We start from the raw sequence: 25337 nt of genomic DNA, 5'->3' as shown, positions 1-25337 counted from the left end.
TAAACATCGTTGGGGTTTTTATGACAACTGAAGGTTTCCTCGGGGTCTCTTTCATGTTTGGGAGGGGAGGGTGAGGTGAGGGGTATTCAGCTGCAACGTGCAACTTCACCTCTAGATGTCACTAAATTCTACACACTGAACCTTTAATGCACTGCTTTTTATTTCATGAACTGAAAGAGAAATACAAAAATTAAAACGTCTATCGTGGCAATGTTTTGCAGTAAATACTCAACAAATTCAATTACAGTAAAACATTTAAACACAAAGGACAAAGGCCTCTCTGCACATTACTGAATAGAATAGAAATCTGTCATATGCAACACTTGCACATAGGTCTTATGTGCACAATGTCTTGATTCTACTGCCAAACGTGTGTGCGCAGAGAAACACTGAAGGTGGGAATCACATAAAAGAAGAGGATGGATGGATGGATGGGGGTGGAGGTGGGGGAAGACAGGGGGAGGAGTGCGAGGGGGAGGTGTTCAGAGCTGCGCATCTGTGCAGGGAGCCAGGAAGGAGGAGAGGGAGAGAGACGAGCAGGACAAGATGAGGACCGCGGCGGCAGCAGCAGCAGCAGCAGCGATGGACGGATTCACTTTGGGCTGGAGGAAGGCAGACAGCACCGAGGGAGACCGATGAGGCGAGAGAGAGAGGGCTCGGGAGTCGCGCTGCATCAGCCCAACATGGAGGCGTAGCGACTGTGGCATGCGTTAGAGGAGACCATCTCATTGTAGCCGAGCAGCAGCATCAGCACCAGCATCATCATCCGTCCCTCCAGCCTGAGCCTGAGCGGAGAGGAGGAGGAGAGGGGAGCAGCAGAGATGGGCTCCCAGGTCGTGCAGACCCTGCGCCAGGGAGTCTGGGCATCTCTGACCGGGGGCTGGTACCACGAGCCGGACCAGAACAAATTCAACAACTCGTGCCACCTCTATCTGTGGATATTCCTCCTGATGCTGCCCCTGTCTCTGCATCTGGTGAGTCTTCAAATCAGGGGGAACATGACGTCCGAGGCCGCGGAGGGGGTGTGAGGTGCGCACGGTGCGCGTAGGTGATGTTATTTTTTCCTGCGACGGTGTTTCTTCCTTCGGACGAACACGCAGCTCCCTGCTCATCTCTCTCTGTGCCATCCCCCATTGTCTGCTCGCATCCTGAGGGGGAGAGAGGCTGGAGAAAACGGCGCTGTCGCAGTGTTTCTCCCTTCATGCAGTGTCGGAACGCATGGCTGCCCTTGGATGAGGCGGAGGAAACTGTGGCTCACTAACGTGTTCGTGTCACGGCCTTTGAAATGGGTGCAACACCGGCCACCACACTTCATGACACGATGGCCTGATGGTGGAGCTTCTACGTGGGATTTGTTAATAGACACACGGGGATATGGAGGCAAAACAAATCTGTGCTTCAAAATAATATGACCACTCCTGGATTTGTATCTTCCTGCACCCATCTGAATAATACCTCTTATTTAAGTCCTTTTTTGAGGGACATCTTCACGGACCTATGTGCACCCTGTGCTCACTGTGTCATGAAGTGACAGGAATAAAGGGAGGAGTTGCAGGTCAAACACATTCATCTTAAATGTGAAAATAATAAGACTTCTCAGGTCTCATCTAACTCTTGAAACATGGCAACAACAGCCGTGTACATCCCTGAAAGTGGATGGACTTAATGGACGTGATCTGATAACACAGCCTTTGGAATGGGTGCAAAATTGGTTGCCAGCAGTGATAATATACACTGATATATTATGATGGAAGCTCATAATTAGGAGCTTCTAGCTGAGATTTGTTAGTTATTTTCCTTTGTAGATTACAGACATGGGGATACAACGGATTAGAAAAAGCACTCCCGGCAACTTTAAAAACGTCAAAGAGGCAGTCAATGCATTCCTGCAAATTGTAAAACCACAACAAATTTATAAATGTATACACCCAGTGACAGTTAGAAAGATGTTCATCTATACCTGCATCCTACCTCCACAGCATCTTGCCTTCCAGCCTTGTCTGTTGCAGTTGTTGACAAGAACCTCGTACTTGTCCTTCTTCCGTTCAAAAGCCTCGTGCTTCTCTTCGTGGTTAAATAATGTAAATACTGTGTAAATAGTGCAGCAGGACAATAAATATAGTAAATTTGTTCCTGCGTGCATCAAGAAGTGTCCATATCCGACACTGCAGGAACTGAATCCAGACCAGTGTGTACCAGCATGATTCAGATGCTCTGTCTTTCATCCTCCTGTTCCTTGCTATGGGCCATCCCTCCCCTGGGGATCAATAAACTTCATTAATCCGCTAAGTAATCAAATTAGGTCTTGTGGTTCACAGAGCCTGTAATATACTCGAGGAAACAGCGTGGCTGTGTGAGTGAGAAAGCTTTGCCTTTTGCAGAATTTCACTTACATACAATTAGAGAAGAGACAGTTCCATCAGGAGCAGAGTGATGCAGCTTCAAGCACTGAATCAAACAGACTTTGATTCTGATTTGAATATAATAAAGCTCCTCTCCTCTCTCCTTGCTGCAGGCCCTGCCTCCCACCACCATGGCACTGAGCATCTACTGCACCTCCATCACCGTCTTCTTCGTCCTCATCAAGTTGGCCAACTACCGGCTGCACCTGATGTTCGACGAGGGCGAGGCGGTGGTCCGCAGCAGCCTCTCTGACCTCAGCAAGGCCCAGGAGAAGAAGAGCAACGCCTCGGACTCCTGCTTGCCCGCCGGCATCAGGTGAACCCCCACACATGTAATCCTGAAACTCATGGAACCGTCTCAAGAAGCTCAATCCGTCGTCCTTGTCAAGACTAGAGATGACGTTTTACGTTTGTGAATATATTACAGAGAAATTCTGGATATTTACTTTCAACAAATTAGGATCTTGCTCATTCATTCTTAAGCGCCTCCCCTGCCAGTACAAAATCTAGGCCAGAGGGCTGAATAGAACTCAATTATTTGCATGAAATTTAAGCCTGAGACCTCCTTTCAGAATAATGCCTCAAATACTAACTACAGTATAACCTGTACTTGACATCCTCTTATTATCATGTTAATGTCACGTTCTCCCTTTGTATGTCTTCTTTTTCTCAGTGCTCTCTGTCTTTGAGATCTGATTGCAAACTTAAACAACTGTATCTCAGGAAACTGTCTCTGGCCACTTAATTTCAAAGTCAATGAGGAGGCTAATGAGGGGAGGTCAGTGTCGGCCACTCTGACACACTAGAGCTGCACAGAGACAAAAAAAAAGAAATTCCATCGCTGAAAAAGAAACTGCTTCTATTTATTCCTTTATATTATTTGAAGTGCTTGTGCAGAGATGAAACAGTGAGACACATGCATTTTACTGTTGTTTATTCATCCAAACATGAGCGACCGAGAATGTGATGAATGCACTTCCGTAGACTCGCCATCATTCTGTCTCTTTCTCTCTTGTCTTTGCCCAACAGGAAGAGCAGCACTGTTCCCGACAGTGTTGCCATGACAATGTTGGCTCGTAAGCGTACCAGTCCGGTGATCCAGGTGACGGTGAAACAGACAGAAACCGACCCAGGACTGATCGGTGTGGTGAGTGACAGACGCCCTAACCCTAACCCTAACCCTAACCCCTTTATGAACATGCACTACAGAAAAACCTAATGATCTCATTTTAACCACGTGTTTGTGAATTCTCCTCCACGCAGGACTGTTCAAAGTCAGACGAGGTGAAGACCGTGGAAGGTGACAATGATCTTTCTCTCAGTTTGAATAAGATTCAGATGAGTAACCTGAATAAATGAGTAGATTAACATAACAAATGCAGATGCTTTCATACAGGGATAAAAGTGTCATAGATGCTTGTTAAGTATGGACACAAACTTTGGCCTTCTCTGTCACCAGGGGCTGGTTTCACAAAAAATACGCCGACTGTGATTTTAGCTTATATTCAACCAATAGTCAGCTTTCAGAGAGACAGATAAATTCACTCTTTGCACAAATTAAATTCTTGAAATCAGACTTTTTATCGTGGCTGAACTCCAGGGGGAAACTTTCTTGGAAGAACATTTACTGTACATAAGAATTTCACTGGGATAACTCAGCAAAATGTGCAATACGCAAACTCACTCTGGCATAAAACCAGACCACAGTGCAGATCTGCAGGGGAGTTAAGATGCTGTGGCTTCTTAATGTGGCTGGCTCAGTAGTTCTGCTAATTGACCACTCAGGCTCGGGTCAGTTTCCTCCGGCAAATGAATCAGCGTATTTCCAACAGATTATTAACACTGTTGTTAACTTCCGAAGCATAAAACGAGTCTGTTGTTATTTTTTTGTTTAACTTGCACTCGGCCAGTCTAAGACTATAAACACTACACAACAGTGTAAAACATCTCTGTGAAACTGACCCCTGATCTGACCCCAACTGAACATCTGTGGTAGATTTTGGACAGAGGGTTTAGACAGCGCTCTTTACCACCATCATCAGAGCAATAACAGTGGGACTACATTTTTGAAGAATAGTGTTCAGCAGATAGAGTTTCACACTCACACACGCTTACATTTCCTGTTGACGTTATGAAATCAGTTTGACAGTTTGGAGGATTTATGACCTGCAGAAATATGCTGCAAATGAATAATGCATGAGGTAATTATTTTTTATCACTGTCTAAAAATATCCGTGTGCTGCTTAAAATGACACTGACACTGATCAGTGAGAAGTAAATACAGGGTTTCATCCCAGTTCCTCTTCTCTAATGCACTGTTGTTGATGTACAACTTCCTTTTCTGCAAACACACCATCACTGTATATATATATATAAATACACGGAACAACAATAGCCAGTTATTTGCACGCAGACAAAAAGACCCTGACTACTTCCAGTAAATCTATGACCTAATGCACTGGTGAATATTCAGAGCACAATCAGTTGATCAGGAAAGGGGATATGATCACTGTGGTGCATTTTGGTATCGGTTTTTAATACCAGTGAGACTGATCCAGTTCATTTTATGTCAAGATAGTTATCTGCTACTGACAAATACTGCTGTACCAAATATAGTGGGTTGTGTTGTCACTGCAGCCAAATACACACTTCAAAGACAAGACTTCTAGGATTTGAGCCATTTCATTAATAATCTTACACGTCTAAATCTGTTCATTTCAGAACAGGGTGAGAGTACTGCAGAGGGGAAGCCAGTGGAGGCCAGACTGCATCCAAGCCCAGAGCCTTCTCCAGACGACCTCTCCAGCCCCAACCCCGACCAGGCTGCCCCACTGCTGCAGGCCCAGCAGAGGCCCCCGTCCCGGGCGGAGAGAGAAGACATGCGGCCTATATCTGCCAGCGGGACAATGGGGAAAATGGATGAGGAGTTGCCTGAAAACGCAGCTGCGAAAGAAGGAGTGGACGTTCAGAGCACTTTGATGGAGAGCGACAGGGAACGATCAGAGCAGGAGCGAACAGCAGAAAAGGTGCTGGAGCAGGAGAGAATAGAGGAGAAAGACAGTGAGGATAAAGACACTGAGGAGAGGGAAACAGCTGATGAAGGTCTGCCTCCCTCGAAGGGAAGTGAAGAAGAGAGCGAGGAGGAGAGCGATGGACAAAAAGAGCCCTCGGATGACAACAATAACTCACTGGAGACTCCCAAGGACAGTCAGGATGATTTCCTCGACGTCCCTGAAACTCCTGCACAGGTAGATTTTGCAGATGTAGAAGCTGATGTAAATTGATGTGTTGGTTAGATTTTAATTTGATGTACACATGTGACTCTCACGCTTCCAAAAAATGGTGACTGTATCTGACGTAATGTGATTACTCTCCTAATCCTTGGTAAAACTCTCTGTCCCTCTCTTGTGTTGTCCGTCAGGATGAGCTGCCGGAGGAGACGTACTGTTCTGATGAGATCGAGGTGGTGCTCGTGGACACCTCCGGCCCCGGGCCTACGTCCACCCGCCTGGACGACAGCGACACAGTCAAGATCATCATCACCATGAGCTGTGACGCTCAGACTGCTGCTCTGCTGGAGGAGAGAGTCAAGCAGAGCATTCTGGAGAACGCACAGGTAAGACACAGTTTGTGTTTTCGCTTTAAAGTTCTCAATGAAGCACCTTTCACCACCATCCCATAAATTTCTCCTTAGTCAGGGTATTCATATACTGTAAATCAACCAATAGTGTAGTATTGGGCCGCATGTTGTTGCGTTTACTGGTTCGAAACCCGATTTGGCCGGAGTCGTAATTTGTCTGTGTGGATGTGAATGTTAATGGTTGTTTGTCTCTATATATCAGTCCCTGGGTATTATCTATAAGTGGTATGGATAATATAGGGATGGATTGTGAAATATTGAGAGTTGCATTATTCCATCAAATTGAAATATTTAAAAGCCTTGTGCATCATTTTTTCTTCTCCTAAATTCTATCAGATATTTTTGGTATCCTCAGAAGCTTTGTGATCTCTGTGGGATCGATTGATATCCGCTCAGCATGAGTTAGACATGACTGATCGAGTGGCACCTCACTGAGGCGTTGGGACACTAAGGGACAGTGTTTGTCACATGTCTCTGTTTGTCCTCCAGGCTCAGAAGGATGCAGGAGAATGTCACATCAAGATCCCTGTCATCACCTTCGACTCCCCCGAAGAAGAGAGGCAGGAGGGGGACGAGGGAGAGGAAACGACGGGCTCAGAGGACGACCCCACCCCGAAACAGCAGCAGACGACGAGTCAAGGTGAAGAGTTCCACCTTTGCAAAGAGACAACCAGCTCCGAGTCGAGCACGCTGGAATGTCCAGACCCAGACCAGGAGCACCTCAGCCTGCAGGTGACGACGGACAGCTTGCCGAGCCCGCAGCTGACAAACGATAACAGCTCGTCGGGTATCGATGTCCACTCCCACCGGGATGACACAGACCCTCTGGATGCTAACGTGGATTCACAAGGGTTCTTGCGTCTGCCGCCGGCTGTGGGCCGCTACGGGCCCGGTGGGAGGACTCACATTCGAGGGCTGAGCATGGACAGTGGGAAAGATGCCGTGCTGCTTTCAGACCGCTCACACAACACAGTATGTTGGCAGTTTATCTTCTTCTATTTCTGTACCTTTCTTCTAGTTATCTCTGTCCATCTGTCCATGCATACCTAAAAACATTTGTGTCTCTATCAGACCACCATGACCAGTTCCAAGTCAGATCTGGAAGCTAAGGAGGGCCAGATTCCCAATGAGTCCAACTTCTTGGAGTTTGTTTCCCTGTTGGGGTCCCTCAGCACCCGAGGGTGCGGGGCCAGCTCACAGGAGGAGCAGGACGAGGCGCTGGAACACAAGCAGGAAGTGGAAGCTGCGAAGGAAGGTGAATCACAGTGAGATGGTTTGTTCCTTTACCTCCAGCTCCTCTATCTACATGTGTGAAAGGTGAACACCCACACAGGCGACAGGGAGCTGTCAGTCAAAGACAGTCTGTACACAACCACTCAGTCATGACAAGAGGTCACATCAGGCAGCAGCAGTGGAAACAACTGGGTGGAGTATGGGTGTGTCGGGTTTGTAAAAGGTTAAAGCAGATTTTAAGATGAGTCCATGGACAAGTGCAACGTTGTCACGGGTGTGTGAACTGCAGCTGTTTCCCATGTTGCATGATCCAATCAGCAATGTGACGCTAAAACTACACAACCGGTTGCCATAAATATTTGTGGAGGGGAGTTTGTGGAGAACCTATTCAATTTTAATGTGGATCCTGAGCAGTGGGGGGATCCAGGAATCTTTTTTTACTCTTTCTTTAACATTGTGACATCGCTGTTGCAAACCACTTTGATCAGAGCAGCACAGCTTGTAATGGCAGCTAGGTGGCTTGTAGACTTTTAATTGGAGATTACACAAGTTCTATTTAAAGGTGAATTAATGTTTTTTTTCAGAAGCAGTGGAGCAGCAATAAGATGGACTTTTGTTTCAGGCCATTCAATGAATATAACTAGCTCCTGAGGCAGAACGCTTTCTTTTTGAGATATTTTTGGGGTAGTTCAACTTTATTGATATGAAAGTACGCGTGAAATGCGGAGAGAGTTTTAAAGCAAGCAAAGAAATATGAATAATCTCCACTTATATCCTTAAAAAAACATTTTCACTTGGTCTGTTTGCAGAGAATCGGAGTTCGAGCTCCAGACAAGATGACACGATAGCGGAGACCAGCACGGAAAACAAATCGGAGAGGCCCAAACCCCCCACCAGCCTGGCTACTGACACACTGCAGGCTGCACCCCACACACACATCCCAATAGTCTCTCCTGACAGGTACGTATACCTGCAGAATTATACCAGTGAAAATAGCAGAATTCTAGTACTTTTCAAAACTTTTCAGATTGGAGCATGCAGCATCGTAGATCTCATCTGATTATGTTTTCTGTCTCCAGTCCACAGACAGACAGAGAGAAGGATCCGGACTATGACTCCCTGCCCTCACAAACGTCTCAGTCAGAGAGCTCCATGCTGCAGGTCATCTGCAGACCAGAGGCGACCAACAAAGAGGACGCCTACACCTTCCACACGGTGCACAGTAAGCAGCAAAAGTAACAACATTACAACTTCCCCTTCGGTTCCTGGAAATTGTGATGTGATTTTTTTCTGCAGGAGACAAACAAACCGAGATGAGTCACATGTCGTGAGAAAGAACAATGAGGTGCTGTAAATGAACCCAGTCATTGTGCTCGGATCGTCTGATAATATTTTGATCTTTTGCACAAATACACAGTTTGTGTGGGAGGCAGTGCCAGCAGCTGATGCCGTCCCTTTTGAAACGGCTCAGAAAGCCTGCAGATTAAAATACATTTTTCTGGAACGGCTCCAAGATGTTCAGCTGTTCAGTTGTGCAGTCATTGTTCACTCTCCGGTGTCTGTCTGTAATGTTATATAAACCCCAACATACAAGTTATTGCGCATAACTTATACAAATAGGAATTTTGTGTGTATGTGCTTGTTTCAGGAGACAGGCCCCGCAAGCTGTACGCAGAGAGAGCCCTCAACCTGCCGCTGGGAGCCGAACTCATCACTGGCAACATGTGGTACAGATCTTTCCTTTCCTTTCCTTTCCTCCCTGTCTTCATCGTCTCGACTCACTTCATCCTGTTCACCTCTGTGTTTGTGTGTCTTCAGTGACCTGCTGTCCACGTCCTCTAACTCGGAGTGTCAGGACGGCCTGGCGGGAGCTCACACCGACTGCCCCTTCCAGAGACGCATCATCCCTGCACACAGGCTTCGGCCACGGAGGACGCACCCTGAGATCTTCCAGGTGTTTGTCTACTCTCACTTTTTCTTCTCTTCTCTATTCTGCAGACCAGCAACATCCATTATTTACTGCGCATGGCTTCTAAGGCAGCTGTACAGTATGTATATGCATGGTGTCCAAGGTTGCCCCACAAGCTGTTATTTAAATGAAGCCTGTGGGATTTTGACAACGTGTAGTTCTGCGGAGCGATGCTTTCTTTATGGCGTTGTTCGTATCCCATGCATTCACACAAGGCCTCATGTTATATCCACTTATCTAGATGAATCTGTGCTATTGTACTAACTGTGTAGCAACGGGAATGAACGAGAACATTCAGAGCAAGAAAACATGGATATATTTGTTCGTCGTCAAGGAGACACACATTGAGTTTTAGTGAGAATCATTGACCTCAACTTTTTGTTTTACGAAAAATCCACAAGCTACCCTTAACGAAATAATTTAATCAAAGACTTACAACATAAAATGAATCAATTGGTAAAATACAAAAATATGAATACATGACAACAAGAAGTGCCAGTTAACAGTCAGTAAATAGATCAAAAAGTCCCCAGAAAGTCATATAAATGATCAATTAAGTGGTAAAGTGAATGAGTGTTTGTGTCCAGTTGTGATTCTCTGAATATAAATATGAGTGTTTGCTGCTGTTTGAAACTGTGTCTGTAAGATAAGAGCTGGATACAGACCAGCAGTGTTGGTATAATGTAGCTGGATCCGTTGTTAAAGCTGAAGCAACAAAGAGTCGCTGCTGAATCATTAATGCAGCACTGACACACTGTGTGTTTGTGTGTGTTTGTGTGTGTTTGCACTTATAATGATCCTGACCGTGTTTTTAACTATTGCACATTAGAAATGTAGATATGAAAATGAAGATCTACAGTAAAACATCAGACTCTTTTTTTCTATCCTGTGTTAGTGAAGCTGAATTCATGCGGGTATGTGTGTGTATAAAATATTTGTGCCTCTGTGTGTGTGTGTGTGTGTGTGTGTGTGTGTGTGTGTGTGTGTGTGTGTGTGTGTGTGTGTGTGTGTGTGTGTGTGCAGGAAGAGGACTCTTTGGATGAGTCATCAGAGACTTCCACTCAGGAGAAACCGACCAAGAAGATTTATTACAAACTTGAGCTGTTTCCTGGGAAGTGGATGAACATTTTATACGACAGACTCACTCTGGTCGCTCTTTTGGACAGGTAACACACAAACCACCTGACTCACCTCTCTCACCGCTGTCCCTGTTTGTCAGGAGGTAGTCGAGAAAAACTTTTACATGTTTTCTCTGTGAATTAATTAACAAAACCCTCCTCATTATTTCACATTTTAAACCAGGCCATGTCCTTGTTGTTAGTGGTTTGTATTCTCTTGTATCCCAAACAAACTTTTATGACCCACACTCACTGGGGTTTTATTGTGTATAACTTCATCTTACGTTTTATTTTTCTCTAGAAACCAGGATGTTCTAGAGAATCTCGTCGCCATCTTCATGGCCGTCCTGGTTTCCTTCCTCGGTTTCGTGCTTCTCAACCACGGCTGCTTCAAAGACTTCTGGGTCTTCCAGTTTTGCCTGGTCATCGCCAGCTGCCAGTATTCCTTACTGAAGGTAAATATAAATAATACAAAAGTCTCTACAGACAGGTACAGACAACAGTGAATGGAAACACAACTGAAAGATATGTGAGCTCGACTGTGACTGTCCCACTGTGACCTAATGAAGATGACAAGTAAAACTGACCTCAGACCTGCCAGGTCCTTAACTTTGGCTCTTTTGTTTTGCAGAGTGTTCAACCGGACGCAGCTTCACCGACACATGTGAGTTTGTTACTTAATCTTAGAAAACATATGAAGGAAAAAATGAACAAGTTGAAAAAAAATCACATTATGTGGTGTAATAAATAATAAATATCAATATGTCGATTATATCCTGTTTGTTTAGTTTCAAGTTGTGACTCCTGTTTCTCTTTACTGATGCATGTTGTCATGTCACAGGTGTGTTTTGATTGATGCACCATCAATGCAGCTACAGTAGATCTGAGCTCTCTTGTTACTGGGAAAACACTTTCAATATCAAGACACTTGGGCATTCAACCTAATATCCCCCTCATTTGTGTCAGTGTTTATTGTATCATATGCCTGAGCTGGCAATCAGACTGACTGTCCTAACATCCTAATTTGTGTGTGTCCATGTGTGTGTGTGTGTGTGTGTGTGTCTCCCCAGGGCCACAACCAGCTGGTGGCCTACAGCCGAGCGGCCTACTTCTGTATCTTCTGTGCTCTGATCTGGCTGCTGGAGCAGCTGCTGAGGAGGAAGGACCTGCCCGTGTCCAGCCTGTACGGGGTCACCATCGTGTGCCATGACGCACTGCGCTTCTTACGAGACCTGCTAGTGGGTAGGGAGGAAGACACCAGGCAGCCCTGCAGCTGCTGCTGCACAGCACCTCTTGTATTTGTTGCTGTATATTATTCATTTTATTTATCACTAAGTGTCCTTTATGGAAATGTCTTTTGTTTTATGCACTGAACAGGTTTTACCTACTGCTTCCCAATCACCTTCCTGGTCGGCCTCTTCCCTCAGATCAACACCTTCACCATCTACCTGCTGGAGCAGATTGACATGCATTTCTTTGGAGGGACAGGTTCGTAGCACTTTTTCGAATCTCCGTCTTGAATCCACATCCTGATTTTACTGCGTGCATAATCTGTGTCACACATATTTCACAGATGTGTCATAATCTGTGAAATATGTGACGCCATCTTTATTCGACGGAGCCTTGCACACCTCGTGCCACCAAACAATTTTATGGACGAATCCGGAAATAATTTACACAAAATATAAAGCCTCCTGTTCTTCATTTCTTTGATTCAAGTCATAACCCTGGTTTCATTTAAAAGGTAACTCAAGGGAGAAATATTACCCCAAACTTTTTTTTACAACTAACAATGATACAACTAAAAAGTCACGATGAAGCAATATAGTATTAGGTCCACCTAAAAATAATGATTCTCGTAATATTATACTTGAAATTCAGAAATGTTTAGTCTTTAATATATCCTGAATACTCCGTCACACAATGAATATAAGCAAAACTGAAAGTACAATGTATATCGCCTGCATACTTTTGCGTGGACGATTCTATATGTGTTTTTAGACAAAATGCATAAATCATGTGAAAAATACTTCTTCCTGAGAAGTTATCAGGTCTTTTAAAGTGACTCTTCTCAGTGTCACCACCACAGCACATGTTCAGCTCTGTTTCTCATTGTGTAACACGACTGCAGGTATTTTCATCCTCACTCTGATTTGTGTGTCTCAGCTGCTACGAGTCTCACCTCTGCGATCTACAGCATCCTGCGCAGCCTGATCGCTCTGGCTCTGCTCTACGGCTTCTGCTTCGGAGCACTAAAGGTAGAAATTAACAAAAGCTACAGAAGAACAAAGGAAACAAGAAAAGGCCCTTTTCCTCTTTTTTTTTGTTTTCAGAGCTCTGCAGTGAATCTGTGTTCATGTTCATCGTCCTCCTGGTTACAGGAATAAAAGAGGACTCACAGTTATAAATGGCGTGCAGTCAGGGATGTGTTATTGTTCATCCATCAATAGAAGATTGTGGGTGAAGAAGCTTATAAAATAGAGTGGTCTAAAAGAAGTAGTTTTAAAATGTTAGCATGTGGTGTGTGTGTGTGTGTGTGTGTGTGTGTGTGTGGTTACAGGAGCCTTGGGATGAGCAGCACACTCCAGCTCTGTTCTCTGCTTTCTGTGGCCTTTTGGTCGTCTTCTCCTATCACCTCAGCCGCCAGAGCAGCGACCCCTCCGTACTAATGTAAGTGTGTGTTTGTTTGTTTGTTTGTTTGTTTGTGTGTGTGTTTGCATGACCTTTCACTTCATACTAGTCCTGCGAAGAAGATTAGAGATGAATTCATCCTCATGAGGAAATGAAGGGAAATTTTCAATTCATTGACAGCTTCATACTATCTTGTGATATTGTTTAATTATTAAAATATAATGAGATTTTAGAGTGAAATTTTTTTTTTGAGATATTTCAGATGAAACTGAAGAACTGAACTTTCCTTTTTCATTTCACGCAAAATTATGTTATACAAATAAGACAAGAACCACTTGTTTCTTAAATCATGTGAAATGTTATTATTTTACTCATAAATGCTAAATTCAAACATTCTTTGAAGGAAATCAGTTCATCAAGATATTCTAACTTTTTAATTTTTTTGGCTTTTTGTTGCTAATGGTTTTTAACGAGTTGTTTTTTTCCATAGATAAGACTCTTATTTTTTTAATTGCAGATCTCTGATCAAGTCGAAGGTGATGCCCGCTCTGGTGGAGAGTGAGGAAGAGGAGGAGGAATCTACCGACATCAAAGACCCGCTGCCAGAGAAGCTGCAGAACTCTATGGTAACCACGGATCAATATAAAGGGATCAAACCAGTATTTGTTTCATCAGGAGATGTGTCTGGGGTATAACCATATCTGCTCATGTTGCTTCACAGTAATTATCCCTGTCAAATCTGAACCTACACTCACACTGTGCACCTGAGCTGTTCAGACTTAAGCTCGTGTTTGCTGTCGATCAATGTGAACGATTACAGGGAATTATGCTTCAGAGAAAACAGGCCTCCCACCGCCTCTTACAGTATTAATGTGTAATCTGAAACTGCTAACTCTTCTCAAGCTGCTGCGTCTTTGAAGGCTCAGATGGATTAAACAAAAAATAATCACACACCTAAATGAGTCTGACAAACAAAATGAGTTTTCATTGAGGTTGGATTATTAATGATCGCAGTTCTTCCTCCCTCTTGTGCTCCGCAGAAGGAGATTCTGCTGTCGGACGTGGTCGTGTGCTCCGTTGCCTACATCCTCACCTTCGCCATAACTGCCAGTACTGTGTTTCTGTCTCTCAAGGTGAGAATATCTTCCGTCCTCTCTTTCTTTACGCTGCCTTTGACATTTTACTCACACACCTTCTTGTATCCAGCCCTTTGTGACCATCGTGCTTTACGCTCTGGCGGGGACGGTGGGGTTCGTCACCCACTACCTCATCCCCCAGCTGAGGAAGCATCATCCTTGGCTGTGGATCTCCCACCCGGTCCTCAAGACGAAGGAGTACCACCAGTTTGAACCCAGAGGTCAGTCAAGACGTTTTCAGACATGAACTCCTCAACACGTCATTCTGGATCTGCGCTAAAAACTTTATTCTCTCTTGTGTTGCAGAGGATGCCGTGTTGATGTGGTTTGAGCGACTGTACGTGGGGCTCCTGTGCTTTGAGAAGTACGTGGTGTACCCCGCCATCGTGCTGAGCGCCCTCACTAACGACTGCTTCGCCCTCAGTCACCGCAAGAAGCTGGGAATCCAGTGAGTGGACGCGTGCAGACACAAACACGCAGCATCGTCAGAGTGAGTGTGGTGAGCCAGCAGCTGAACCTGTGGTCTGATCTCTTACCTCCAGCTGTGACGTTCTCCTGACGACGGTGGCCGGACTCAAACTCCTGCGTTCGTCCTTCTGCGACCCCAGCTTCCAGTTCCTCACTCTGCTCTTCACGCTCGTCTTTTTCCACTTCGACTGTCCGCGCGCCTCGGAGAGCTTCCTGCTGGACTTCTTCATCATGTCCATCGTTTTCCACAAGGTGAGAGGGAGACCGTGGACACATGCAGAAACACACACAGCCGGAGATTTGTCAGGTCTGAGAAAATAACCTCAGGGATGCATCAAGGTTTCAGTTCCAGCATTAGACTTGATAACAAAAACCCGTGTTACAGCATAGATATGTGCTGTTTTAATGTATGTGTTGTTACTGCAGGAAAACATTTTAACTGAATTAACTTTTGTGTTTTGTTTGTATTTGCTACTCACATACTTAGTGGAATAAATAGATCTTTTATGCCGTTTTGCAAAATGTCTGGACAATTGGCTCCAGAGATTCTCCGCACTTTGCCTTTTCCCATATGAAGAAGGCAGCAGGAGAAAGTCTGTGTCAGACGTGTTCACACCGTTTTTTTATATGACCAAAATCTCTTTCTTTCCACGTTGACATCTTCGTCTTCAGCTTCTCTTCTTCATCTGTTCATCAACATGCCCGTTTGCTGTTCTTGCTATTTTCACTCTGACATTATTCAGAGTTGTCACTCAGGGGCTGGCAGGAGGAACTCCAGAGAAAGTCCATAGAATGCTTCCAGATAATTTCAGTGCCGACTGAAAGCAGCTTACCAGAGACCAACATCACATGTTTCAGTCTTCCTGTAATACTGACTGAGTATTTGTGTTTCTCTCCAGATGCGTGAGCTGTTGCTGAAGCTCCACTTCATCCTGGTTTACATCGCTCCCTGGCAGATCGCCTGGGGCAGCGCTTTCCATGCCTTCGCTCAGCCGTTTGCAGTGCCTCGTATCCTGATCTAATATGTGGGAGTGTGTGTGTGTGTGTGTGTGAGTGTGTCAGTACCTGCTTTTCTTTCCTTGACTGGCGTGTGTGTGTTCAGACTCCGCCATGCTGCTGCTCCAGACGCTGCTCACCACCATCTTCTACACCCCCCTGGCTCCCTTCCTGGGCAGCGCCATCTTCATTTCCTCATATCCTCGGCCAATCAAGTTCTGGGAGCGAAACTACAAGTAAGGCCGAAACAGAGAGCTTTGTCTAGACTGAAGAAAAACCTGAAGAACGGGTCGACCCGTCAACAAATCCTGTCAAAAAACTAAAACCAAGTTCACCATAGCAACAAGAGTAGTTATTAAGCCGGTTAGATCTTCTATGTAATGCGAATATCACATGTCAAAGTTCACCAAAGTCGAACTTCACGTGAACGTTTTTTCTTCACCTCCTCGCTCGCACAGATCGGAAGTGAACGGCTACTTAAATTTAGTTATTACCTCTTCACCAAACAGATGGATTTAAAAATAGACTTGTTGGTGGATGTTTATCATCAGAATCAATATTTAACACCTTGTGACTGAATTCTGGACTTTCTTAAAATGTGTAAATTTAACAATCAACGTATATAGATTTGTCGTTTATTGACTGTTTGAGCTGAGTTGGGCGGATGAGCAGAAACACACAACTTTCTCTCTCTCTCTCTCTCTCTCTCTCTCTCTCTCTCTCTCCTCTCCTCTCCCTAACCCCTCTGTTCCCTCTTACTTATTGATGTGGGAGACTGTGTGCACTTCAGTTCAAAAATACTCCTGCAGCTTTATCGTGCAGACTCCAGTGATTATATTTAGACCATGCTGCTATTTAAACTAATCTAATTAAATTATTAGATTAAAAAGCACTGTGGTGCAGGAAAGCAGATGTTTTATTCAGGTTCTTCATCTTAAATTATTTCCTGATCCCTGTGTGGCCGTTCATTTACAACCAGTGTGATCTGTCATGATCCTCTGAGGGCTCTGAACAAGATGCACCATAACATATTGAAAAGGACTTGTTCTTTCTCTTTTGGGGCCAAATGGCAAAAGGGACGTGGGAAAGTAGCTTTTGATTTGACTCAAAGCTGATTTTGCAGCGTTTTATTTAACCTATTTCACATGAGACGGACTCTGACAAGATTCTGCTTAGGTTCAACAGTCTGAATGTTTCTTTGTTTCCCATTTCTTGCAGCACAAAGCGTATCGACAACTCCAACAGCAGACTAGTGTCCCAAGTGGATAAAGAGACAGGTTTGTTCTCTTTTTAAAATTAAATCAACTACAGGCTGCATTGTTTTTGTCAGTATTTTGAATTAATCCACGTTTTTAGCACAAAAGGTTCAAATGAACTTTTAGTAGTTTAAAATTAGCATATGAAGGATGCAGCCAAACTTTATTTATTTATTTTGCACTACCTTTTAATTTGCCACATCCTCGTCACCTGTCCATCTGTCTGACCGTTCACTTTCCCCCCTGTCCCTCTCCTGCAGGCTGCGATGACAACAACCTAAACTCCATATTTTATGAGTATCTGACACGCTCGCTGCAGGAGTCACTTTGCGGTGACCTCATGTTGGGCCGATGGGGCAACTACAGCGCCGGAGACTGTTTCATTCTGGCGTCTGACTACCTCAACGCCCTGGTCCACCTGATCGAGATCGGCAACGGCTTGGTCACTTTCCAGCTGAGGGGTCTGGAGTTCAGAGGTACAGCTTGACTCCACCACACTTCCTACATCTTCCATTTCCCCCCTCCCTCTATGAACTGATGACAAAATAAACTTGGCTACCTCCTTCTCTCGCCATCCCAGGTACATACTGCCAGCAGCGGGAGGTGGAGGCCATCACGGAGGGCGTGGAGGAGGACGACGCGTGCTGCTGCTGCGAGCCGGGCCACCTGCCTCACATGCTGTCATGTAACGCTGCCTTCAACCTGCGCTGGCTGGCCTGGGAGGTGATGGCCACCAAGTACCTGCTGGAGGGTTACAGCATCAGCGAGAACAACGCCGCCACTATGCTGCAGGTGTACGACCTCCGAAAGCTGCTCATCACCTACTACCTGAAGGTACCTCAAACTGAAACACAACACAGGAGAGGAGAGTACGTGAACAAAACTACATGTGCATCTTTATAAACAGTCTATGATTCCAAGTTGGACACATGTTAGTGGCAGAACAGGAAATACACTAAGGTAACACAGTGAAACTTAGCTCACGCCATGAAAGAAGTTGAAATTCACCACTTTCTTCAGCCAAGATGAAGAAATCAAGCGACAGCTCCTAGATTTGATTTGAGAAATTCTGTTCAAGAGCTTTAAATTACTTTTTTTTTAAGCTTCAGTTCTTCAGTTTCATCTGAAATATCTCAAAAACTACTGGATGGCTCATCATCAAATTTGAGACATTCATGTTCCCCAGATGATGAAAACCAAATGAGGTGTGACATACAGTGATACCCAGATGACGCTAGCGCCACCAGCAGGTTCAAATGTTCAGCTTCTGGTGTTATGTCCTGAAAATACAGAAGTGCCAATCGACATATATACCAATGCCCTCACAGAGCTGCTACCTAGGTGTTTTCAAACCGCACTGTCCTTGTTTTGATCGGCTGTGTTTAGTGTTAAAGCTCAGATTTTATCACTGGCGTCGGGAGAACCTTGTGCAGCTTTAATTATGCATCAGCTTCAGACGTATCCAGTTTCCCTCTCTCCAGTGCCACTTGTCTGGACACACTCTTAAATACTCGACTCCCAAAAGGTTAAAGAGCTTCATTGGCAGATAAACAAATATCTTTTGCATTAATCATAATTAGAAATGGCAGCTTTCCACTAGTGATTCCAGACGCAGACGCTCAAACTGCGGCTGCATTTTACATTTATCTGATGTTCCCTCTTCACATTAAACTATTTTCCCTCCTCCTCCTCCTCCTCCTCCTCCTCCTCCTCCTCTCAGAGTATCATCTACTACCTGGTCCACTCCCCCAAACTCACCACCTGGCTCAAGGACGCCAGCATCCAGGAGGCGCTGCAGTCCTACACCAAGTGGCACCACATAGAGCGGGACCCTCAGGTCTTCAGCGTGAAGATCGATGAAGACTACGTGCACTGCCTGCAGGGGGTGACGCGCGCCAGCTTCTGCAACGTCTACCTGGAATGGATCCAGCACTGTGCCGGGAAGATGGAGACGGTACGGGACTGGTTTTGATTGATGTGATTTTCTACTGCTGTTTATTATGGCTGCAATTGTGAATGATTTTCATTTTTGATTAACTTTAATCATTTAGTCGCTTACTGAAAACACTCATCAAAATGACCCAATAAGCAGAATCTCTACTTATCTTCACGTTTCTCTTGTGTGTCTCTGTGTTTGTGTCCAGCCGGTGGACTGCGATGAAGACTCTCCTCTGGTGACGCTGTCGTACGCTCTCTCCGTCCTGGGGAGGAGATCCCTCGGCACCGCATCACACAACATGTCCAACAGGTAGAGAAACGCACATCGTGGATCAATAGATCACCTGTGATCCTCCTCTGAACTGAGCTGTGAGGGAAGATCACACAACAACGCTCAGAAGACATTTTTGAACTACAGGGTCACTCAGTAGAGCACTTACCTTCAACAGTCCCCTTAAATTACAACAAGCCTTATAGCTAAGGTCACGTCACTCACTATGGGTTAATGAATATGAGCAAAGAGACACTGGGGTAGTTTCAGGTGAATGGTAAATTGCATGTTTTGGATTTCTTGTATTTCCAGCTATATTATTTGTAGGTTCTGTTTTTTAAATGTATATATTAAGTGTATTTTGTGACAATCATGTTTTTTAATGATTCTTTCAATCGAAGACTTCTATTGAAAAAACCTCCCTGAGACAAATTTGTGATTTTCAAGCTTCAGGGATTCACCGATTAATTAAACATGAAAAATATAACACAGAGCATTTGCAGTTAATTCACTCGGAAAAAACATATAAATGTAAAAGAAACAGGAGTGAGTTCAGTGCAGTACAGTAGATACTTTAGTGCAGTTAGATATATGCACCAGAAGGGGGCGTCAACATCTAAATCTTTAAACACCCATAACATAAAGTCAGATACTGTCACTGCACTTAAATGGCTTCCTGCCTTTGTGGTTAATGTTACAAAAAACATGTATAGTTTCATAACCTCTCTCTCTCTCTCTCTCTCTCTCTCTCTCTCTCTCTCTCTCTCTCTCTCTCTCTCTCTCTCTCTCTCTCTCCCTTCCCCTCTCCTTTCATCTCAAAGTCTGGAGTCCTTCCTGTACGGGTTCAACACCCTGTTTAAAGGCGACTTCCGCATCGCCACAAAAGACGAGTGGGTTTTCGCCGACCTTGACCTCCTGCAGAAGGTGGTGGCTCCCGCCGTCAGGATGAGCCTCAAACTGCATCAGGTAAAGTTCACTGCGGTTTCTTGAATGGCTCCTAATTCTACTCTATAGTCTTGTATTATTTAAAGTTATTATTAGATCTTTTTCTAAAGCCTTCTTACATTCTTACCGTGCTCCCATCATGCCCTTCTTCCCCCTTCAGGATCACTTCACCTGCCTGGAGGAGACCGAGGAGGTGTCCATCTTGTACGAAGCCATCACGAACTACCGCAGCAGCCTGGTCATCTGCCACGAGAGCGACCCCGCCTGGCGCAAGGCGGTGCTGTCCAGCCGCGACACGCTGCTCACGCTGAGACACATGATCGATGACGGCACGGACGAGTACAAGATCATCATGTTGTACAAACGCCACCTCAGCTTCAAGGTCATCAAGGTAAAAGGGCTGAGGTCGTCGGGGAGGAAGCGGAGAGGTTTCAGGCTGTAAGGTCTGTTTCGTCAGATTTGTAGGGTTGTCACAGTATTACTCAATACTTTAACGTATAGACATCAAGCTACAACCAGAGGCCTCGGCAGACAGTCGTCACAGGGTGCACGTAGAACCTGATAAACCTCCTGTCTATTGATACCTGGACAACTTGGTTTTGATGCTCGTCACAATCACTCTTCTTCCTGTGTGGCTGAGTTCTAATGTGCACTTGTGACACCGTTCAGCAACGAGACTAACGCTTGTGTTTAGAAGTGGGCACAGTTTTTATCATTAATAAATCAAACCTGAATAATCAATCAAACCTGATTATGAAAGTGAACACACTCCTGAAATCAAGTTCAGATGCTTTCTGAAGCCGAGCACATGATGAAGTGCTGTTCAGCTCCAGGGTATTTATCACCACCATCATTTCCAATTCAGTGGCTTTCACAGAATTGTGATTTTCATGCTCCACAGCTGTAGCAGAGACCAGGCGAGGATGATAAAACAAAAATGTCCTTATAAAAGTGAGTCTCTGAGCGTTTCCTGTTGTACGAGCGTCTGATTGATCTCATCTCTTCATTTCTGCAGATCAATAAGGAGTGTGTGCGAGGTCTGTGGGCGGGTCAGCAGCAAGAGTTGGTGTTTCTGCGGAACCGGAACCCGGAACGCGGCAGCATACAGAACTCGAAGCAGGCGCTGAGGAACATGGTCAACTCGTCCTGCGACCAGCCGCTGGGATATCCCATGTAGGCGTCAGTCACAGACATTGGAAGAGCGTGGTTCCCCCTGTTGTCCCTTTCCTTGTGTCTGACATATATATTTATATTTCTTTAGGTATGTGTCACCACTGACGACATCATACGCAGGAACACACCGTACGCTCCGCAGCATCGGAGGAGGGGCCTTGAGTCTGGATGCCATTCGTTCCTGGCTCTGCTCTAAATGGTTACGGTCAGTTTTTACTTCCTGCTAAAATCTGTCTTTTTATAAACTTAACTAAACATTCATCATATGATAAATATAGAAAAACAACACTCTCTCATGTTTAAAAAAACAATCTGGTGCAGTCTGTTGGGTAAAAAGACGGAGAGTAACCGAAAGGTCACGAGTTCAGTTCCCAGAATGCTTGGGTAAGAGGCTCGGTTTGATTTATTTAGAGCGCACTCTTAAAGTAAAACACTCACATGCTCCTTACAATCATCTAAGCCTCAGTTTCAGCTCAGGGTTGTTTTCCGCAGTGTTCAGGGACTGAGTGAAAATGTTAACGTGGCTTCATAAGAAATCCACTAGATTTATTTGCAGTTTAGGGATTAAATAAAAAAGAATTACTGGAATGGCGAGAATCAATTGAATCTATATGTTTTTAAAGCTTTGGTCTAAACCAGAATAACCAATTTTTATTATCTCTGTGAGGGAGATTATGTTTTCAATGCATTGGTTTGTTTGTCAGTTAGCAGCATGACACAAAAACTACTGGATGGATTTCCAAGAAACTTGGTGGAAGGATGTTTTATGGGTGAGGGGAGAAGACGTTACATTTTATTACTGATCTGAATCAGGGAGAGGATCCAGGAATTCTTTCATTGCGAGATGTGGTTGTTTTTCCACATTTTTGTCAATTTCCAAAGACATACTACCGAGATCTTTGGGGAAAAAGATCTAGGATTTAAGGGGACTGTTGAGTTATGTGCTCCTCTGAGTGCTCCTCTAGTTCTGTATCAGATAACTGCTAAAAAGGAAGGAAAAGTCAAGCTGATGAAGTGAGCTTTCTGTTTTCTGAGCCGTCTTTCCTGGTATTTTGTGTAAATCACTCTGGACGAGGTTCAACCCGCAGCGTAGAGCTCCGGCTGCATCATGAGTGAGTGCTTCTCTGTGGACTTACACACATCCACTTGGTGGACGTTGGTGCTGCTGAGAGACGTCTCGGCCTAGTTAATGCAGTTTTAAATACATATACAAGGGCGGCAGGAGTGCGGCGGGAGTGCGGCGTGGGAACGCGGCCAAATCCTTCCACTTTCCACTGCTGCAGACTTCCTCCCTTTTGTTTTTCAATCCCTCCGTTACACATTACAGCATCACTTATTGTATAGACTCTGCATTAACCTCTGCAGGTGAGCTAATGTGTGTATGTGACGGTGTGGCTCCCACTTAAGCTTCTTATTGGCTGAGTTTTTCTTGCAGATTAGATTAGATTGTTAATCCTGTTTCATCGGCCTTGAGTTAAAGGTGTTGTCTTAATTTCACTAAGTAGTCAAGGAGCCAAGGAGCCAAGGAGACGAGCGCCCCCCCTCAGCCGGGGCACATTTAACTAATTTAGGAGGAAGAGTGCTCAAGTGTGTGTCACATATGCTCCTGAAGTTACGTAACACCTCTCTCCCTCTATGTGTGTGTGTGTGTGGTTAACCAGCTGGAATTCTCAAGGCCTGCTCTATTTTTCATGGCCCTTTGCCAGTTTGTGTCCCTTGCACTGATGTGGATATGAATAAATAAATCAGAGCTGTGTGTGTGTGTGTGTTCTGCAGGGTGCGTAAGGACAACCTGACCAGCTGCAACAGCGGCGTGAACATGGAGGATGTGGACTGCGGCGCCGGCGGCTCTTCCTCGCTGAGCCAAAACCGTCCTTCCTCCGTCACATCCAACAGCCTGAGCCTCTACCAGCACAGAGCCAGGACGACACACAGCCACAGACAACACAACACAGGTACACACACTATACTATAATGTTCGCAACCCTTTGATAGACATAGTTTTAACTGACATTTGACAACTTTTATATTCAATCAAAGAATGCGTCAGATAATGTTCTTTCTATTTTTTATGACAATCCATGAAATAAAGAACTAAAATCCCCATAAATGTTATCGTAATCTCACAAAATGAAGAAGTCACACGCTTTTTAAGATTTTCATCTCCTGTGGAGTGTGTTTTTAATTTGAGAAGCGAAATTTTTTTCCAGAACAATTAATCGATGATCGAAACATTTGCAGATTCTAATCAGATCGTTCCAGCTCTGCTTTGATGATTAAAGTGTGTATTTCTGTGTGTGTGTGTGTGTGTGTGTGTGTCTGCAGCCAGGAGGGAGTACCGCAGTCGGTCAGTTCAGCCTCAGAGTCAACGTCCCCCTGTCACCAGCCAATCAGGGCCCATCCTGGACTCAGGCTCCACCCACGGGCTCGTCCAACGTCTGTCCAACAGTCAGCTGTCCTTCAACACATCCATAGCCTCTATATTCTCACAGGTAGACACACACACACACACACACACACACACACACACACACACACACACACACACACACACACACACACACACTGCTAAGTTTAATGTGTCTTCCCTGGGAGAATAAAGCAATAAGATGACCTCTCTCTTCGATCAGGTCCCTCGTCTCTCGGGAGCAGGGGGGATCAGCTCGCAGCTCCAGGCGGCGCAGCATCAGCAGCGCTCCAGCCAGGTATGAACTTCACACTCTCAACACCTGGAACTCAGACGTCGCTGATAGCAAACACAAACCATCATCTCACAGAATCATTGTCTATTCTTCCCCCAGGTCTCCTCGTCTTCGTCCACCCTCAGCCTGCTGTTTGGGAAGCAGAGTTTCTCCAGCGGCCTGGTGATCTCCGGACTTTCTGCTGCTGAAGGCGGCAACACCACTGACACGCAGTCCTCGTCCAGCGTCAACATCGCCCTCGGGCCCTCGCACAGGTCCAGCAGCAGGGCCACACAGGTGGGAAACAGCCTCTTCACACCCAGTCCCTCCTCACAGAAAGTGGTCCTCCCATTTAAATATTGCACAGAACGTTGTACACTGTCTTTTCCTGTTCCGTCGCTGCAGCTAATTTGGTCAGTGGGTGTTTATATGGAGCATCTTTTCTCATACCTGGTTTTGTTGACTCCCTGACCTTTCCGTGTCCCATCTGTTAACATGGATGATGCTGGGTTTATGACCAACATTGCAGCCAGCCACCAGGGGGCGTTCCAAATGTTTTTGCTTCACTTTTGGAAGCTGTCATGTCCTCCAGCTTTATATACAGTCATTGGTTTTGATGCGTTCATCCATTTTGCATCACAAGTCTTTTTTATTTGTTTTGGGATGCAAAATGGCGCAACAACAGTTTAGGATACAGAGATTCTCACTCTAATGTGTCTCTGCTATTTCTCCTCTCTCTCTCTCCGTCTTTCTCAGTGGACGTCAGAACAATACGAGAGTATAGACTTGAGCTTTTCCAATGCCGCCGTCGCAGTGAAAGAAGGCACGCAGTCAGGTGACCGAGGCTGCGGCCAGGGATTGGACGAGACCCAGGAAGATTCTGCATCTGCCTCGACAGCTCCGGAGGCAACGGATCAAAAGACTGTCTGAGGGAGAGAGAAAGAGAACACACACACACACACACACACACACACACACGAGTGCCCAAACTTGTGCTCGTATACAGAGAGGACTGTATTAAAAGTTACACACACACACACACACACACACACACATACAGAGGATTGTATTAGAGAGCACCCATGCACACAAACCTGCCTCCTCTCCTGTCCTCAGCATGTGGTTCTCACCCTGTTGTCTGAATGTAAACAAGTCTGAAAACATGATCTTGGCTCCTGTTGATGAATTAAAGATGTTTTTAAATGACGCCGCCTCTTTCTACCTCTGGTCACGTCACCCGTGCATATGTGCGACGGTACGATTCCTTCCTGTCACTTGTTTTTACTGGGAAAAAGGCAACTTTATGCTCCTTTTACATATGAACATAGATTTGTCCATTTTAAAAGAAGCTGTGAGGTTTGTACTAAATAGTTCACCAATCAATCAAGTAAATATCTCAATATTTACTTGATATAAAGAAAAGTAAGGTGATCATCAAAATAATAATCTGGGAATCATGAATGTCTATGAATTACCTGGT

The 25337-nt window shown here is 45.0% G+C and overlaps 1 protein-coding gene across 2 annotated transcripts; it reads left to right on the top strand.

Moving 5' to 3' along the window:
* The first annotated feature begins 486 nt into the window (after positions 1–486).
* On the top strand, positions 487–25063 carry pcnx2 (pecanex 2). 2 transcript variants are annotated; one of them, XM_035173623.2, is made up of 40 exons: positions 487–974; positions 2516–2718; positions 3432–3549; positions 3666–3702; positions 5124–5650; positions 5824–6018; positions 6532–7014; positions 7114–7297; positions 8085–8235; positions 8355–8497; positions 8924–9002; positions 9094–9229; positions 10268–10410; positions 10664–10817; positions 10994–11026; positions 11433–11604; positions 11740–11850; positions 12529–12620; positions 12923–13032; positions 13511–13619; positions 14034–14126; positions 14200–14350; positions 14436–14577; positions 14672–14849; positions 15497–15605; positions 15700–15829; positions 16812–16870; positions 17110–17325; positions 17430–17683; positions 18570–18803; positions 18994–19097; positions 19880–20024; positions 20164–20394; positions 21019–21176; positions 21265–21375; positions 22953–23131; positions 23502–23668; positions 23807–23881; positions 23978–24154; positions 24614–25063. In XM_035173623.2, the coding sequence occupies exons 1-40, from the start codon at positions 822–824 to the stop codon at positions 24785–24787; spliced, it is 6420 nt and encodes a 2139-aa protein (XP_035029514.2). In that variant the 5' UTR covers positions 487–821; the 3' UTR covers positions 24788–25063. The 2 variants fall into 2 exon arrangements, with proteins under 2 accessions (XP_035029514.2, XP_035029513.2); XM_035173622.2 differs by having other exon boundaries at positions 21265–21381.
* Positions 25064–25337: the final 274 nt, after the last annotated feature.

Source organism: Hippoglossus stenolepis, chromosome 12 (assembly GCF_022539355.2).
Source record: "Hippoglossus stenolepis isolate QCI-W04-F060 chromosome 12, HSTE1.2, whole genome shotgun sequence".
Lineage (NCBI taxonomy): Eukaryota > Metazoa > Chordata > Actinopteri > Pleuronectiformes > Pleuronectidae > Hippoglossus > Hippoglossus stenolepis.
The sequence above is the reverse complement of the archived record's forward strand: the minus strand, read 5'-3'. Positions and strand labels throughout refer to the sequence as shown.